Here is a 19,943-nt window from a genome sequence, read left to right on the forward strand (position 1 = left end):
TTCCACGGTGGAAGTTAAACTGTCACTTAAAAGACAAAATGTGTGAAGTGTGGGACATTCAGTCTGCAGTGAAATAAAAGAAGACAGAGACATCAGAATATGTCCTGGGTAAAGTCAGGATTCAGATTTGAGCTGTAGCTGTTGATCGTTGCAGTCAGCACTGGCTCTGACTCTCCTACTCCATCTGATACAGTCATCTATGGCCGGGCCTCACTGATTACTGTACCAAACTTAGGGCTCATGAACCCGATAAATAATATTATTTACAGAGACTCAACAGTTCCCACCACGAGCGAGCACGTGGCCACAGCGGCGTGGGAAAACCTGAGCATGTATTCACGTCTTCTTAAAGAGACGGGACAAGCTTCAGCTGCATCATCAGATCTGTACGGAGAGACATTCAGCGTGTTTCACTGTTGCTATAGAAACATGTGTAGACTTACCACCGATACATAAAGAGGACTGCTGAGTACTAGACATGCTGTCAGGTGTCTCTGCCTCTTACCTCGGCATCAACCACAAACTTTACAAATGTCAGACAGAGTTATCCGTCGTCAGACTGGACTGATTCAAATGCAGAAATGAAAACAGATCAAACAGAAAATAAAGAAAACATGAAACATGTTCAAACAAGTTTTTGTCTGAAATGCTGAATGTTACATTCAAACCTAATTTATGGAAAATACAATGATTACAGTCATTTTCTGTTTTTTTTAAATTGAATATGAAACTCTAAAATGTATTTGAATTAACAACCAAATGCCTAATGACAAATACAGAATAATGCCTTTATTATATACACAGTCTTTTTCCATTTTCTTAAATTACATACAAATGTCTGTACAATGAGAACAATGATCTCTAATGAAATATGGAATTTATTATTAATAATTATACGTCTCATTGTATTTTTGAAGTAAATCTTTTTAGTTTTACAGAAATGTAAAACTGAATTTATGGAAAATACAAGTTTGAACAGTTCAGAATAATTCCATTAAAATCATTTTACTGACAAATATTTTAACTGACAGTGTTTCTTTATTAAATATGTATGTAAAATGACAAAATTATCTAATTATTATATAAATGTTTACGTCCACACAACACCACTCTTCATGTTACGCTGTCCTGATGACGTCGGAGTACTCGTGTTGTGTGATCCCATCACAACACGCTCTCTAGTTTACGTGTTGGATTTGTTTTGATTTCTGCATTTTAATTTCCATATTTTCCCGCACAGATCAAACTAAACTCCACGGAGCAACAGGCTGCTCCACGCCTGAACCCACCCCGCCCTCGAGTGCTGACTGAGCTGCAAACAGATCCTCCTCCTTCGTACACAAACATGCTCATGTTCTGACTTGTTATCTAGATTTGACTCTGGATGAATAATTGATCAGAGACTTAACCCTGGAAATCACTGTTGCCATGGCAGCGCCTCACACTTTCCAGGAGGCGTCAGATCTTTGCCTTCATCTGTGCTGCAGGGAGGAAGAGAGTGTACCGGCTCAGAGGATCAGAGGCCAGAGTCTGACTGACTGACTGACTGACTGACTGACTGACTGACTGACTGGCTGAACACAGCATGTCCTGTGGGGCTGCCTGTCAGCTCTCCTGGGGAGCAGAGAAGAAAGCGGTGGGTGGGGTGGGAGGAGAGGACAGAAGAAGGTGTACCAACCTCACACTGCTTGCGCCAAATGTCTATGTTCTTGCGCTGTGCTTTTGAGAAATGGTCCCATGCCTTTTGCCTGGTGGCGGCGGTGAAAACAGTGGTGATCTGCTCGACTTTGGGGTGAACAGGGAGGAGAGGGAGGAGGAGGAGGAGGAGGAGGAGGAGGAGGAGGAGGAGGAGGAGGACGGAGAGGCGGCAGGGTCAAGAGGAGGAGGTCAAACATAATCTGAAAGCCTTTATGTAGCGTTGTAGCACTGACGGAGGCTCGTACAGCAGGGACAGAGGAGATGGACCGTGTGACACTGAGGACAGGTTTGTCTTTGTTAAGGAACAGTTCACTGTGTCATCGTCTGCTCAGCTCAGACTGCACGTCATGGACGTCTTCATGTCATGGACGTCTTCATGTCATAGACGTCTTCATGTCATGTCATGGATGTCTTCATGTCATGGATGTCTTCATGTCATGTCATGGACGTCTTCATGTCCTTGCATGTGGTCTTCATGTCATGTCATAGACGTCTTCATGTCTATGTCATGGATGTCTTCCTGTCATTCTGTCTTCATGTCATGTCATGGACGTCTTCCATTGTCATGGATCGTTCTTCATGTCCTGTCATAGACGTCTTCATGTAATGGAGTCTTTCATTGGATGTTTCCAGGCATTCAGGGACGTCTTCATGTCATGTCATGGATGTCTTCATGTCATGTCATGGATGTCTTCATGTCATGGATGTCTTCATGTCTTGGATGTCTTCATGTCATGGATGTCTTCATGTCTTGGATGTCTTCATGTCATGGACGTCTTCATGTCATGGATGTCTTTATGTCATGGATGTCTTCATGTCATGACATGGATGTCTTCATGTCATGGACGTCTTCATGTCATGTCATGGATGTCTTCATGTCGTCTTCATGTCATGTCATGGATGTCTTCATGTCATGGACATCTTCATGTCATGGACGTCTTCATGTCATGGATGTCTTCATGTCATGGATGTCTTCATGTCATGTCATGGATGTCTTCATGTCATGGACATCTTCATGTCATGGATGTCTTCATGTCATGGATGTCTTCATGTCATGTCATGGACGTCTTCATGTCATGGATGTCTTCATGTCATGTCATGGATGTCTTCATGTCTTGGACGTCTTCATGTCATGTCATGGACGTCTTCATGTCTTGTCTGATTGGATACATTTATTGACTTAATGACCTGACTCAATCTGACTGTTTCTCATTTGAAGCTGATCTGAAGCTCGTGGAGCGACATCACTGCTGACTCCTCATCGATGCTGACAGTCAGCCAGTGATGACGTCCAATGTCCTCTACAGTCTGTTTCCTCTTCACAGTCAGGTTCCTACGACATGCTACAGTAAAACTTTGATTCACTTTAATCACTGAACTAAACCAGACTTTCATTTCAACATTAATGATGAGTCATTCATTCACATCTCTGACAATATTCACAAATGGATTCATTATTTGGATTATTTGATCGGTGGACCCTCATGAAAAGAAATTCTAAATAACATTGATGGAGGAATGGACACATATTGGCACTTGAATGAATGAATGATACTTTTCTGCTCCTTCTTGAAGTAAACTCAGAATCTAAACGACCAAACGAGGCCTCGGCATCATCATAATCTGTCTAACTGATTTGTTTTACCAGCTGTTCTTCTCTAGAGTCCTCTATAACATTAGAATACTTTAAATAAACTGAACCATCATCAGTCCTTTGTTCAGATAGAGGGTTTTGTTGCTGCTGTGTCGGATCACTAAATGTACGGAGCTTGGTCTCCTGAACCTGTGAGGCGAAAGCAGCCGAGCTCGTCTGCAGACATGAACTAAGTGAACATGTAACTGGTCCCAGTACTCCGCAGAGTCCGGACTCACTGAGCAGACGATGACAGAGTGAAGTCCTCCTTTGTCGATTAAAGAAAGACATGAATAAACGATGACTCGTGTGATAAACGTGAAAATAGTTCCATTAAAGTAAAGGAGCAGAATATCAGTGAGTTGTACTAACATTGAACGAACATTAAAAGAACAGATGGTCTCTCTCCTGCTCAGTGCTCTGGACTTACATCAGCTGCTTCACTTCCTGCAGGACTGACAAAGACGACATCCAGCAGAGCGGATCGCTGATCTTTGATCCTCGTTAAAGAGTTTTAATTAATCACTGAGGATCCATCCGCTCTGGTTGAAATGTCGCCTTTCAGGGTTTTCTAACAGTGACTCAGCAAAACCTGAATGAACACCTTTTCACACAACATGATGCTGACTGTACTCACCGTCTGCACACCTGTGCACAGGTTAACACACACACAGGTGACCCGCCTTTGTAAAGATGCATTAAGTTTTCATGCTAGAAGAAGAAGAAGAGGTTTTCAGGCCCAGCGGTCAGCAGATGCTGCTGACCGCTGGGCCTGAAAACCTCTTCTTCTTCTTCTTCTTCTTCTGAAATAATGGCAGAGGAGAAGAGAGTGACCCAATCGCCGCCTCGCGCTGAGCTGGAGATAATGGAAGTGATGGTGAGACGGATGGGGGAGTGTTGTCATGGAGACTGGGCTGAGAGCTGGGCGGAGTAAATGAGTTGCATCGAGGCAGGCTTTGAAACGGAAGCGGTGAAAATGGCTTCATGGCTGCGCGCCTCTGTAATCTGTGAGTGCACCACACCCCGAGGCAGCGTGAGCTACAGGAGGAGGAGGAGGGACTCACTCATCTAATAACATGAAAACACCGAAGAGACAGACCTGAAGACATTACAGACTTGAAGTCACGGAGACTACGTCCTGTCTGCTCTGTCCTTACCAAGCTGTCAGACTGCTCCTCTGAATGATGAAGCGTTATGACACATGAACGTTATGAACTCACCTGAACATCTGCAGTCACGTCCTCACACGAGGACGTCTCAGTGTGTCTGAAATAAGAAAGCTTCCTTACACTGTGTCAGGATGGCCATCAGGGCGTTCTTGAAGGCCTCTTTAGCGCGCTCCATCTCCTCCTCGTGTTGAGCTTTCTCACCCATCAGCCGTCGAACGTGGCTGTTGGCTGACTGGATCATGGAGTAGAAGTGATTGGCGGTCCGGCGATTGACCTCGCCGCGGTCGATCCAGGTGAACAGCACCGCCGTGGCTTCGCTGAATTTGTGGTCGTCTGCGGGGGAAGAGGTAGAAAAGTGTGAGGACACAAAGTGGACGGGCTCGTCGTCCTCTTTGGTTTTGGTGACACTGCCGCACATTACGACATGAAGCTGGGTTTGTACTTTTACTGAAGCAGGATTATAAATGCAGGACAGTTACTGTCAATGGTTGCATTGCTCTTTGTATTGCTCAGTAAAGAATCTTCTCACTGGCTTCTTGTTTCATGGATCATCACATCCAACAGTGACTCAACAGTTGGATGTGAGTCGTACTTCATGGGACCTTTAACATTCAATCAGGCTAAACAAACAGCAGAGCAGCTAGTGAGGATTCAAATCCTTCTCCTGGGGCGTTCACTGTTCATGGTTCTGTGAGTCAGCCACAGACGCTGAGCACAAAAGGCATTTTTGATTTTCAACTTTCCAACCAAAGGCGGGAGCTGCGTTCGGTCTCGCTCATAAAAAGTCTCGGCGGGCCTCCGTCGACTGCTTTTACCCCCATTTGAATAATAATTGAACGGAGCCGCGGACGACAGCAGAACAGAGTGAATTAGAGAGCGTTTAATGAGCTCAATACACGACCTGTAAGAAGACACTTTCAACGCTCCGATAAAGCCTCCATTCACACGCAGCAGCAGATTACAGCCACATTACTGCGAGCACAATGAGGCAGAGCTGAGCGGGGACGACGGAGCAATAATGGAAATGTATTTCCCAGCTGTTTGAAGTGAAGAATGAATTCAAGAAGGTAATTCAGAGGAGAAACATGCTTGTTTATGTTCAGCAGCTTTGGGCTTTAGAGGGAAAGTGGAGATGAAGAAGCAAACAGTGACAGAAGGAAGCAATGAGAGCGGCTGGTCTCCAACAGACGAGGCAACGTTACAACTGAGCTGTCAGTAGATCACAGTGAAGCTGTGAAGGTCTCTTTTGCTCTGAGATGGGTTTAATGTGGAGCAGCTGGATCCATGAACATGTTTCACCTCTCTGACTGACTGGTGGGGAAACCCAGGTCTTCATTCATCACACCACTGTTTCCACTCGGTGTGTTAGTGCTCTTGTTGTTATGCAGACTGAGTTACCAAGGTTACCTGAGATCTGGCGTGACTGGCGGTCGTTAAGCTCACCTGAAGTCCGTCAGTAAGTGTGACTGTCGTTAGATTCAAACATTACATTTCAGAAAACCTGTGGAAGTGTCATGACATACCTGTTAATAATCTGACTGTGATTCAGTCTGAACACGGCTGTATGAGCAGAGACGTGGTCACAGCGTTTTCTCTGCATTCTTACATTTTGTTCAACAGATTCAAACCATGAAATGTTCAAAATGACACAACTGTACTTTGATTTAATGGAGCCGGAGAAGAGGAAGAGGAAGAAGAAGAGGAAGAAGAAGAGGAAGAAGAGGAAGAAGAGGAAGAAGAGGAAGAAGAGGAAGAAGAGGAAGAGTGGGTTGTAAAGGTCAGTTTCTCTCTCTGAGGAAGCAGCGTTGAACTCACGGTAACGAGCAGCTGGATTTAAATGGATTCCTGTGTTAATGAACGCAGTGAAAACACTCGGACTGTTCCTGAGTGTTTTCACTTCATGAAGCGCAGCAGAGGAAGAAAAAGAGGATGAGGAGGAGGAGGAGGAGGAGGAGGAGGAGGAGGAGGAGGAGGAGGAGGACCTTCACACTCCTCCACAGAAACATCCTGCATGACTCGCTTCTGACTCTTCCACACCTCCCACGTCTCGTGTCCTTCCACAAACTCTGCTGGAAAGCAGGACAGAAAGGAAAGAAACCAGACCAGGACCAGGACCAGGACCAGGACCAGGACCAGGACCAGGTCCGGATCCATCTCCTCGGATCGATGTGTATTTTAGAAGCGAGGTGGGGGATGATGAAGCACCTGTGCAGGTGGATGCTGCTTCAGTTTGATTCACTTTGAACTGAGTCAGATAATCAGCAGCGTCCATCGTCACATGCAGACGAACTCGTTTTGGACTTTAAAGTGAAGAAATGTGAAGAACGGATCATCCACGATCACATGAACACAAACTGCAGTGTTCCCCTCTGACCAGCAGGGGGCGCTGCAGCTGCCTGCTCACGCTGCAGGCACATTTCCCATTGACTGTAAAACGTGCAGTATATACAGTAACTATATAACTTATACAACCATACAACTGTGGACATGCAATCTGTTAATTTAAATAAGCATTTTCTGCCTCCTTAAACTGTATATAAATACATGTCAAATGAAAATAATCATCTGTAATTAAATACGTAGCTAATTATTGTTACGACACAATGTTGAATTATTGTTCATGTGTACTTTGACATTTGATACATCTGGATACAAACCGTTCCTGTAAAACTTGAACTGAAAGTTTCATTAAGTTTTTAATGAATAATAACGATAATATCATTTTATATGTCGGCTGTTCACCGTGTTCACTGGAAGGCAGACGCTGTCACGAGCTGTGGGGTGAAACTCACGCTGGTGATTGGCTACTGTGATTTAAATCCACGACATACATGACAGACGAGGAAGTGGACACACTCCACTTCCTGTTTCAAACAGACTCTGTTTTTAATCTGCAACACAACAATAATAACGTGCAGACGTGAACACGTGGACAGACGTGGACACACGTGGACACGTGGACAGACGTGGACAGACGTGGACAGACGTGAACACGTGGACAGACGTAAACAAACGTGGACAGACGTGAACACGTGGACACACGTGAACAGACGTGGACAGACGTGGACAGACGTGAACACGTGGACAGACGTGGACACACGTGGACAGACGTGGACAGACGTGAACACTTGGACAGACGTGGACAGACATGAACAGACGTGGACACACGTGGACAGACGTGGACACACGTGGACAGACGTGGACACACGTGAACACGTGGACACACGTGAACAGACGTGGACACACGTGGACAGACGTGGACAGACGTGGACACACATGGACAGACGTGGACACACGTGGACAGACATGGACAGACGTGGACACACATGGACAGACGTGGACACACATGGACAGACGTGGACACACGTGGACAGACATGGACAGACGTGTGCGTGTGTTAAATCAGTGTTCAGTTGACAAACAGCTGTTTGTATCAGGATGGAGAACATCAATAATTGTTCAGGTCCATGAATGATTCATTTGAAATTGTTATGAGGTATCACAGCAGGTGACGTGCAGCATGGGAGATTATACAGCACACACACACACACACACACACACACACACACACACACACACACACACACACAGGACATGATTTTGATGAACATGACTGCTTGTTTGTCATCATGGTAACCATGACTACAGCTCCTCACCTTTCAGTCTCTCCGCGAGCAGCGCCGCCTCGTGTTCAGAGTAGTGTACGATGGGCGGAGGAGACGGCGGTCGCAGTCGGTCTTCGTGGATCTTGCGCCGGTGTCTTTCCTCTCTGGCCAGGAAGCGCTGTTTACACTCCCATTCGTACAGGTCGTCTCTGGCCTGGGCGAAGTCCACGTGGATCCTCCCCGAGTCCTTTTTATCAGTGCTGGACCCGATACGCATCCGATATCCTGAGAGGAGACAACATAAACATGTGACTTTAACTTTAAATGAGGTAACCGATGTTCTGGGCCTGAAAACCTCTGAGCTCACAGTACGGCTAACAAACTGAGCTAACAGCAGCTAACAGCAGCTACAGTTGGCAGCAGACATGAGTCAGTGTCGCATCAATGAAACGCTCACCTGACAGGTAAATAGCTTTGTCCACCATGAACTCCTCACTGAAGCGGATGTGGCAGAAGTTCTTCTTGCTCTTGCGGATGGCGATGATCTCCCCGCACTGGTCGAACACTTCCCTGATGATTTCCTCGGTGGCGTTCTCTGGCAAACCGCCGACAAACACCGTCTTACAGCCGGGGGGGCGTTCCCGTGTCGACGGAGGAGGCAGGTCTGAAGAACAACAACACCACCGGACGTTTGAGGAACTGCAGTTTACCTGTATCTGAGCAGGAGTCCCTGAATAATGTCCTGCTGTCCGTGTTGTACTTACTGGGGTTCTGTGGGAACAGAGTGCAGCTCTTGCAGTGAATAATCTCCTTGATGACTGGCATGTCGGGGGGTACGGGCGGAGGAGGGACCAGGCTGATGCCCGCCATCATCGGGTTTATGGGTGCAATGATGCCCAGCCCGGGGTCGAACCTCTGGATACACAGAGAGTCTGCAGGACAGGACAACACGACAGGTTACAAGACAGAACAGTGAAGTGATATCAATAATACAAAGAGCTGTCAGCTCAACAGCAAACCTCCACAGCGATCCGTGACACGACTGCACCTATGTTTGCTTTAAAACAGTCATGTGATTACCTCCATATAATCAACACTGAAGCTCATGAAGACCCGAATCTGCTGAGGATCAGTAACCACAGAGTACTCCGTTATGATTTGGAGACTTTCAAATAAAATTAAAATTTGTCCTATTGCGATCTCAGATTCTCACTACATGATTATTGCAGCCAAAAGATATTATCATAATGAACTCAAAACATGAGAGTGGGAACAACACATATAGAGCAGAAAGAAACGGGAATGATTCAGAAGACTCTAAGATTTAATATGTACAATACGATCGGTCACTACCCAGAGCTCGTGACTACAGGCGAGGGTTGGAACATCGATGGACTGAAAGATCGAGAGCTTTGCCTTCCAGCTCGGCTCCCTCTGAACCACAACGCTCCGGTACAACATCCACAGTACTGCCGACACCGCACCAACCCGCCGTCCATCTCATTTCACTCATGAACAACACCCTGATACACTCCCAACCTCAATCTAATAAAGTGACATTTTACTGCATAATAAACAATCCTCCTGCAATTTTACCTGCAAAGGAGTATTTTTGTTGTATTGGTACTTTTATTAAATATCTAATGATTGTGAACGAGGAGATAAAGACGTGGAGGAACAACATGTGGTCCAGTTCAGATGCAAAGAGCTCTAAATGAGCTGTACTGAACCCGACAGGTAATTAAATACACATTAACCGATGATTAATGTTTCATATTTTCAAGTAGTAATTTGTACCCTGGAATTAATCATTGTGCACAAATCGAGTCCCCGAATGGCTGATTTAGAGCATTATTCCAATTAAAGAAGTGATGACAACACTCATTAGGAACCTGGCATCCAACACTGCAGTAATGTCAGGAAATGAGGAGAAGATTGTGGTGTAATACATCAGAATACATAAAGAAAATCAGAGCTATACATGCAGAGGAGGGACAGAGATACACAGCATCACTATCAGGGAGAAAATCCAATCTCGAGTGTGTTAATGAAAGGTAGAAGAGGAAGCAGAAGCTCGTTGTCGGAGGAGAAGACGTCTGTTCTTTCAGGACAAAGAGAAATTGAAGGAGAAGATAAAGAGCGAGGAGCGAGGAGGAGGCGACAGGAGCAATGTCTCAGCTGTCTGGGTGAAAATAGAGCAGGCAGGGTGGAGGAAGGCGGTGCAGCGTCGCATGTTCCCATCTACAACACTGCAATAACAAGGGAGCAGGAGGAACAAAACGTCAGCAGAAAACCCCACCACCACCACCACCACCACCACCAACCCCCAGCCAAGCACCATCCCCCACCGCCCAGCCCACACAGCCACCACAGAGGAGAACGAAGTGATGCAGATTACAGGCGAGGGGAGCTGTCACAGCGGCAGAGGACCAACGTCCTTTACACTAATCCAACAGAAAGAAATGTTTCTTTTGCCGCTCAGCGTGGACGACTGACAGAACGCAGCACTGATTCAGTCTGACACACACACACACACACACACACACACACACACACACACACCTGAAACAATCATCAGCACACAGGAAGTGAAGCCTTTCCACAGTTTGTGTGGAGGAAAGAGAAGAAGGAGAAGAAGTGAGACTCTGAGGACCAACGGCAAAGTTTTTATTCTGTGCATCCATCCTCCATCCATCCATCCATCCATCCATCCATCCATCCATCCAATCGACCATCCATCATCCATCCATCCATCCATCCATCCATCCATCCATCCATCATCCATCTATCCATCCATCCATCCATCCATCCATCCATGCATCCATCCATCCATCATCCATCCATCCATCCATCCATCCAATCATCCATCCATCATCCATCCAATCATCCAATCATCCATCCATCTATCCATCCATGCATCCATCCATCCATCCATCCATCCATCCATCCATCCATCCATCTATCCATCCATGCATCCATCCATCTATCCATCCATCTATCCATCCATGCATCCATCCATCCATCTATCCATCCATGCATCCATCCATCTATCCATCCATCCATCTATCCATCCATGCATCCATCCATCCATCCATCCATGCATCCATCCATCCATCCATCATGCATCCATCCATCATCCATCCAATCCATGAAATGCAATTCACAGGGACCCCATGAAACAGAACCAAGGAGCTGCAGGACCTTGCCCAGACAGCTGGGCCCCCTTCTGGAGCTCACTGGTGAATGTCTAGTGGTCAGGCCTTGGTCCACAGGGCCCGACTGGCCCGACCTGAAAGATGCTGACAGGGAGCATGTTGTGCCAGAACTGGAGCTGGCTGTAGCTGGATTTCTTGCTGTTGGATGAGTGCGTAATATTAGCTGGCTGCTATGTCTGTGTTGTCTTTGGAGTTCGTGTCGTCGCTCCCTGCTGGTGCCTCCATGAAACGAGGTCAGAGTCTGAAAGATGCCAATGTTGAGTCTTCATTAATAACAGAAGATAAAAGTGTATTTCTTAAATCTCGTTCAGCTGTAAGCTGTAAAACACGTTCTCCATTAGAGATCTGCAGGCTTATAAAGAGGAAAAGAGAAACACAACAAACATAATCGGCCATAAATCTGAGCATGTGTAGCCGCGGTGCATTCACAGACTCTTCAGGTCTTAGGAAAACTCATTAAAGCGCTGTCTGCGATAACCCCGACAGGTAAATTACACATCTCGGTGCTGCACATTCATCATAATCACACACGGCTGCTTTCTGCTTGCAGCTTTTTCTCCCTGAGCCAAAACGATGTGAGCCAGGTTCATTTCTCTGGCTCCGAGCTGTGCTGCATCCGCCAAGCAGAGAAAAAAAGACGGAGGAAGAAATATGAAGAAGAAGAAAAACACACAGACAAAGAGGAGAAAAACGAAGAGCAGAGCCAACAACGGGAGACAAAGCAAAAGGAGGATTTCTGCCTTTAATTGTCATCGTCTGACATGAGACACGAGCTGCATCGACCTCGCCAAGAAACATCTGGATGCAATTACCCTCAAGGTGGGATCTCATCAGCAAAGACACACCCAGACTCATCAGTCAGGGTTCAAGCTGAGTCTTATTATAAAGGAGAACCTTGATACGTTTAGTTTGATGGCAGAGGAGCAGAGAGTGAAGAGGACGCTGACGGAGGAAGCTAAGAAGAGAAAAGGAGAGAGTGAGCGAGCAAGAAGCCGCCGGACAAGAGTAAATGTGGGACTGACTTTTAGTGGTTGGTGAGAGCTTGGTGAAATAAAAGGCTGAAAGACAGACGCCGAGCTGGGCTGACTGCTGCTGGACTAGGCAGTGATATCAGCTGCTGCTGGTTCTGGTTCTGGTTCTGGGCTGACTGCTGCTGGACTAGGCAGTGAGATTAGCTTGACCTTGCTTGATTGATTGTTGGCGACTGACAGACCAGAAACATTTGGGCGGTGTCTATCGCCTCCAACCTAATTCTTGTCTCATGCGTCAGTAAATTCACCACATTCAGTTGTTTAAGTCACTGCAGCCGGTTCAAAGAGGCGACTTGTTTGCTGCCTGTATGAGTTCAATAAAGAGAAATCAACCCATAACAAATCTGCAGGCTGATCCACGCCTCACATGAAGAGTTGAACTGACCCTGTAACACGCAGATCAGATCCACTGCTCAGCTGTTCATTATCTAAATGTTCCCACATGTCTTTAAAGAGCTGCAGACGCTGCCAGAGGTGGAGTCTCATCAGCATCACATCATCACTGTAATAATATCATGTCATCGTTTTAATATGTCCAGAGGAATGAGGTTGCTAAGTTACTGTCGGCCCCTCCTTACAACAGCTCCTCGTCTCAGCTTTAAATCCATGCATTCAATTACTGTGAGCTTAACACAAAAAACTCGTACTCAACAAATCTCATTTAATAAACCCCCACAATGCAAAGCCCCCGGCCTTTTATACAGCAGAGACACGCGACCGCAAAGCTCAGACAAATCCCCGCAGCTCACAAAAACAATTTCACAAACGTGAAACAGGAAATGAAACGGAGATACGAGCTGACGAAATTACAAGTGAGGCCTGTCGGCGTGTTGGGAGCTCGGCCCGGACACGCCGCCGAGGGACAGATAACGCTCTCGGATTTCAGTTAACGGAGGGACGTCTCGTTCACACGGCAGCGCCGGGTTAGATATCAAGAAACGAGAACAAAGCCGAGGTATCATTACATCCAGATTCTAACAGAGTTTGTGTTGTGCTGAGCACTTCTCCAGACTTTAGCAAAGTGTCACAGTCTCACGTCACAGGAAGAAGTACTCAGACCTTTAACTCGAGGTAAAGTACCAACACAGCTGTGTAACAGTACTGAGATGCAAGTACACGTCTTCAAAATGAGTAATTCGAGAATTCCAATGTTATTCTGGTGCTACTACGTCCGCTGCTGCTTCTACTGCAATAAAGACACCAAAGGTGAAGTTCCACGTCTGTGGGACCAGGCGGAGATGCCTGTGCCTCTTCCTGCCGGTGGTGGGAGGCTCCGTATTGTTTTTTCAGGCTGACCACCAGACACTTGCTGACAAGCTCTTCTGGGATCGTCCAGGAGGAGCTGTGAGGAGCTGTGAGGAGCTGGGAGGAGCTGGGAGGAGCTGGGAGGAGCTGGGAGGAGAAGGACGTCTGGAGGCTCTGCTAAAGCTGCTGCCACCGCGACTGACCCCGGATAAGAGGAAGAAGATGGATGGACATCACGATCAGCTGATCACCAACCGTAAATAATCAACACGCAGCCAACTATTAATCAAACCAATAAGTAACATCCACACAACCTTCTCATACTTAGCAGTTACCTAGCGTTCCTGCAGCGTTGACAGAACGTTCCAAAATAAACATATTATCAGTTCGTTATTGTTATTTCAATGTTAGACTAACGTTATTTCACTGTTTCTAACGTGTGGTGTCGGTGCTGAACTCATTAGAGTGTAATAATGATATTCTCAGTTTCAGCCTCCTGCATTAAAGTCTGTGAATGTTTCCAGGAACAAAACCTAAAAGCCTGTTTGAAACTAAAGAGCTGTGAATGACTGAAAGCTTCGCTCATTACAACCCATAAATATGCATGAAGCCGCTCACACACACACACACACACACACACACAGATCACAGCAGCACAGGCTGATGGGAGATCAGGTCACTGATCCGAACATGACGGCAGTGGTTAGTGGTTTTAATCCGGTCCACACAGTGTTCAGAACTAAAGCCCACTCAGAAACATTTATCTGTAAAATGAACTCATCACCATGTTTAACATACTTCTTCTTCTTTGGTGTCCCAGCTCAGATTCATGTGGAGCAGTTTAAAGAAAGACGACAGGTGCTGCTGATGTGAACGCAGGTTTAACTGTTGGAGCTGTGGAGGTGGAGGTGGAGGTCATTGTGTCTGTCCAGACTGGACACTGCTGGGTTCAGAGGTTCTGTTACTGTGTTCACTGTTAGACTGGACATTGCCGGTTCAGAGGTTCTGTTCAGTCTAGGGTCAAAAAGTATTCTTTGACCCTAGCCCATTGTCTTCTCAGAACATGTAGCCATTCTGCAAAGAGGAAAGTACCTGAAACCAGCTGCTGCCCGCTGATGCCCACAGGCATGATGCCGAGGTTGTTCATGGCCGTGGCCCAGGCTCCATGATCAGTGATGGGGACACTCAGGTGGTTCTGCTCAGCACCCAGACTGCCTACACCATCAGCTGCTACACCAGAAACAACAAACACATCAGAAACAGGGAGAAAGCATGACAGGAATGTGTCTATCTTTTCTGGAATCACAGTTATGTACCGCTGGCCATAGCAGGTCGTCTCTTCTCTCATCAGATCCTTCCTCTGGCTGACGGAGGGACGGAGGGATGGATCGACGGACGGGTGAACAGGCGTGTTCATCCAGTCAGAGCGACGATCACGACCCACCTGTGGAAGAAAGAAAAATACGAGTTAGAGTGATGGTGAAATCAGAAATAAATCCCAGAGAGCGGTGATGAATCATCGAGCCAAGAGCTGACGCAAAACCAGAGAAGTCTTGAGCTAATTAAGAAGCAAAGTTACGATCCAAGCCGAGTTTCCAACAGGGAGAGCTGCTTAAAACACACACACACACACACACACACACACACACACACACACACACACACACACACACACACACACACAGGCTTTGATTCAGTGACACAAGTTTTCAGCAGCCGTTTCTAATCTTTAAAAATACACAAAACTGCACACACACACACACACACACACACACACACACACACACACAGTATGTGTGCTGTTAGTGGGTTGGCATCTCGATCATTACCAGTTCTCCACCCCTGAGCTGTGCCGAGCTGTCGAAGCCACATGGAAAACATCAGAGCAGCAAACTGACAGCGCTCGGTGGCACCGAACAAATCCCTCATTTCTGTCTGACAGGCCACAACTCAGCTGCCGTCATATCAATTATTACTGTGGCAGAGGTCAGGAGGGTCCAGGCTTAGTGCCCGCTGTGACTGATCCGTGTATTGATTGGATACTGCGTCCTGAACGCTGCATCAGAACCGGATCTGGTGTTTTATCCAAAATGAGACAAAACGTCTTTATTTCAACCCCGTCCTTCAAAACATGAAGCTCTGCTGTCCCGTGTGGACCGCGACCGTGCAGCTTCATGGTGATGTAGACAGTGCTCCTGTTTGTTTTCAGGACTGTCCAAACCTAACTGTGACAAAGATGAGAAACCCAGCTGAATCGAAAAATAGAACACGAACCTTCTCCTGCTGGTTCTGAGTCTGACCCGCTCACCCACCACAGACCCGGTCCTACTTGAACTGTTTCCAAACATCTTTCGTTTGAATTATTTTTTTATTTTATCTAACTTAAAGGACATTACTTCTTCAGTGTTGTAAAGTACGTGTACTTCGTGTACTTTGAAGTAAGTATATAAAGTATATAAAGTACATAAAGTATATAAAGTACATAAAGTATATAAAGTATATAAAGTACATAAAGTATATAAAGTACATAAAGTATATAAAGTACATAAAGTCTGCAGCTTTAGCCCGGTTGTGTTTCTTTGCTCAGTGTTTTCTTCTTGTGGGAATTGTGTCTCTGTATCGATTCATGTAATATAATTACTCTGCCATTTAGAACAGGACTCGAGAAAATGAGTTTCCAGTCTCCGGAGAGCGTCCTCGTTAATCCAGTCATCCATTTTCTTTACTTGATTATCCTGTTGTGTGGGTCACAAGGCGGCTGGAACATTTCCCAGCATGCAGTAGGAAAGACGTATGGTACACTCACAGATTTCACAACAATCCAGTTTGACAGCATCTCAGCAGCTTCTGTTTTGACGAAACGGGAGGTTCATCCTCTGGGAACATGAATTTAAAGTTTCACATCAATCCAGCAACACGTTCCCACTCCACTGACACTCAGCGTAGCCAGAATCTGTAAAGTCTGGTTGATCTTAGAAATAAGGATGTTACGGCTGCCGAGTTTCGCCCCGGCGCATATGTGTGTGTAGTGTTTCCCCTAGGTAAATGCAGGTGTGCGATTGCCGGTCCCTGGTTGGCTCCAACTGGAGGAGGCGGGGACAACACGTACGTGGATGTGCAGGGCCGGCAACGCAGCATCACGGCATTTAAACCAGAGCCGCCTTGACTTGACTTGTTGTTTGTGTGGTGTTAGTGAGCTCGTTTGTTTGTGTTTCGTATCTGTTGGTGAGGATTTCGTCTGGGACTGGGCAGGGACTAGGTTAGACACGTACTTAGTTTTAGGAGTGCTGTTTTGATGTGTTTTGTTATTAGACAGCAGCTTAGTGAGGTTTTTCTTTCTCGTTTTGGTTTTTTAGTTAGATAACATGTTAGAGTTCTCTTTTTGTTATATTTGTCTGTTCGTTTAACAGCACTCGCTCGCCCTTTGTTCCCTTTTGCCTCAGCTCCTTTTGTTTAAAATGAACTTTCATTTAATAAAAAAAACTTTTGTTTAATAACCTTAAAATCTGGTTTTGTTACTGCTTTTCATACCCTGAGATATGGTCGTACGAAGGATTACATGGTAAATGTGGAATGATTGCACAGAAACAACGTCTGTAGAAGATCAAAAGTTACATTATCTGACATAAGTCCCCGTAAGGTAACTTGACTAAATGTGTTTTAAAGAGTGACAGCCTTTGGGAGGTCAGGGGATGTAGAGAGCAAAGTCCAAGGAGGAACGGGCTGTGGTGGGTGAAGGGGTCAAACATGGAGAAGAAGGTTCATGTTCATGTAAAGACTAATGAGTTCTTCTTCTTAGATTCAGCTGACTTGCAGTCACAGTTCAGGTTTAGAAAAGATCACAGCACATCTCTTAGCAAGAAGGTCCAAAAACTATTTTATCCTTTGAAAAATAGAAAATTAAACACAATAACTGTGTTGAGCCAGGACTCTGTAATGTTACAGAACCATGAAGGGTTCACGTACGTACAGCCTTTATCTGTCAGGAGAAGCCTGAATCTTTGATGGACGGTGGTGTTTGGTATGCCGGACACGTCACTCGCTCTGTCAGCCCACTCTGGCTCTGCAGTAATCACCATTATTCACATCTGACACCAGGAAACCAGCCGAGCTCCGCAACACGTCCCGCTTTAATTGAGACACAGTCACATCAACAAGGTTTCACCGCTGACTGCCCAAACGAAGCCTTTCTTCTTCAGCGGGACGATGAATCTTAATTATAAATGTGCTGATTAGACAAACGTTGCAGTTGGTAAACATGTTTGCTGTAGCTGCAGGCTCACAACAGATTGACTCAGCTGGGATCACTGGCACGGTGTCAACGCCGACGAGGCAGCCAATCAGACGCTGCGTGTTATTGGAAATGGTCACGTGTGTTCATGATACACGTCCAGGTCAAACCTTAAACCTGACTCTAACCTGAAGAGGCCTTTCAAGGTGAAGCGTCCTCACAGCGAAGCGCTCCATGATTCCCACAGTCCCCACAAAGACAGCAGAACAAGCACACACACACACACACATCCTGCAGGCAGATCTGGGTCCTCGGCGGCTCGGCGGCTCGGCGGCTCGGCGGCTCGGCGGGGATTGCGGCTGAGGCGAAGGCTTAAGACAAGCTTCACACTGCAGCATCGCACTGAGGAGTTTATTTTAAGAAAGATTTATCTCACGCCTGGAAAGTGTTTCAGCACGTCCACTTTAAATGTCTCAACAACTGCTGCATGAAGTGTGTCCCCTCAGGATGAACCGGGACAAACCTGTCCTCTGTCCTCCAGTGTCTGTCCAACACTGACACTCATGTCTCAGTGTTTTCTTCATGGACACAATATATCTGCTGCTCGTCCCTCTAATGTCCTCCAGAACATAACGTAAGTATTTAACAAAACAACAAACACGACTTATGGAAGCTCACGTGACATTAACAACCTGTAACATCGCGTAACTTAAAGCTGCAGTGTAGGGTTCAGTTTCAGATTGCAACCAGATGAATGCTCTTCCACGCGTCACCCTCCATGTCAGCAGGAGCAAAACTCACATAAAAAGCAAAATGCTATTTTTTGTCCCTCCTGGGACACTGTAGAAAAATGTTCTCGATGGAAGAGGACTCGGGCTCAACGTAAGACAACAAGTCTTACTGTCAGGTAGTTACACACTGATGGAAACAAACACGTAATGAAACATATGTGATGTAAGTAACATCATCACATTCATAATAATATATAAAAGTATCAGAATAATCTAAGCTGAACCTACGACTTCACACAAACATCACAACATGATGTGGGGGTGTGACGCTGACTCGTGATTGGCTGCTGTAAATGTCAATCAATATCCACGAAGTCGCTTCTTCCTGTCTGACCCGTGGAGACACTTTCACACACACACACACACAGACACACACACACACACACACACTCTCTTTATCCAGGTAACAGTCGCATGTTTAATGGCCCACAGCAGACAGATACACAAACACCTGCAGCTATGTACAGTCTGCAGTGTCTACGATCAGCTGCTTACTCGTTCATATCGCCCTGTGTGTGTGTGTGTGTGTGTGTGTCTGTCTGTGTGTGTGTGTGTGTGTGTGTGAGTGTCTGTCTGTGTGTGTGTGTGTCTGTGTGTGTGTGTGTGTGTAATGTACCATCACACACTTAAAGACGTCCTCATCTCTGATCTGTTCACACTGTTGACAGGCCACACTGCTGCTTTCCCCTCAACTCAACCGCTTCCCTTCACGACAACTACACCACCTGCACCACCTGCACCAACTACACCACCTCCACCACCTGCACCAACTACACCAACTGCACCACCTGCACCAGCTACACCAACTACACCACCTGCACCAGCTACACCAACTACACCACCTGCACCACCTGCACCAACTACACCAACTGCACCACCTCCACCAACTACACCACCTCCACCACCTGCACCAACTACACCACCTGCACCACCTGCACCAACTACACCACCTGCACCAACTACACCACCTCCAACTGCACCAACTACACCAACTGAACGAACTGCACCACCTCCACCAACTGCACCAACTACACCACCTGCACCAACTGCACCAACTGCACTAACTGCACCACCTCCACCAACTGCACCAACTGAACCAACTGCACCACCTCCACCAACTGCACCAACTGCACTAACTGCACCACCTCCACCAACTGCACCAACTGAACGAACTGCACCACCTCCACCAACTGCACCAACTGCACCACCTCCACCAACTGCACCACATCCACCAACTGCACCACATCCACCTCCACCAACTGCACCACATCCACCAACTGCACCAACTGCACCACATCCACCTCCACCAACTGCACCACATCCAC

The 19,943-nt window shown here is 46.4% G+C and overlaps 1 protein-coding gene across 1 annotated transcript in view; it reads right to left on the bottom strand.

Annotated features, from left to right (window-relative positions):
• enox1 (ecto-NOX disulfide-thiol exchanger 1) overlaps positions 1 to 19,943 on the bottom strand; it is a 72,082-nt gene that overhangs the window by 12,624 nt on the left and 39,515 nt on the right. Inside the window, 7 exon segments of the mRNA XM_027291035.1 lie at positions 1,679 to 1,785; positions 4,621 to 4,833; positions 8,157 to 8,390; positions 8,563 to 8,769; positions 8,870 to 9,037; positions 14,689 to 14,826; positions 14,913 to 15,040. Coding sequence (XP_027146836.1) covers positions 1,679 to 1,785; positions 4,621 to 4,833; positions 8,157 to 8,390; positions 8,563 to 8,769; positions 8,870 to 9,037; positions 14,689 to 14,826; positions 14,913 to 14,922 — 1,077 coding nt within the window. The 5' untranslated portion in view covers positions 14,923 to 15,040.

The sequence above is a fragment of the Larimichthys crocea genome, chromosome XVIII (assembly GCF_000972845.2).
Source record: "Larimichthys crocea isolate SSNF chromosome XVIII, L_crocea_2.0, whole genome shotgun sequence".
Lineage (NCBI taxonomy): Eukaryota > Metazoa > Chordata > Actinopteri > Sciaenidae > Larimichthys > Larimichthys crocea.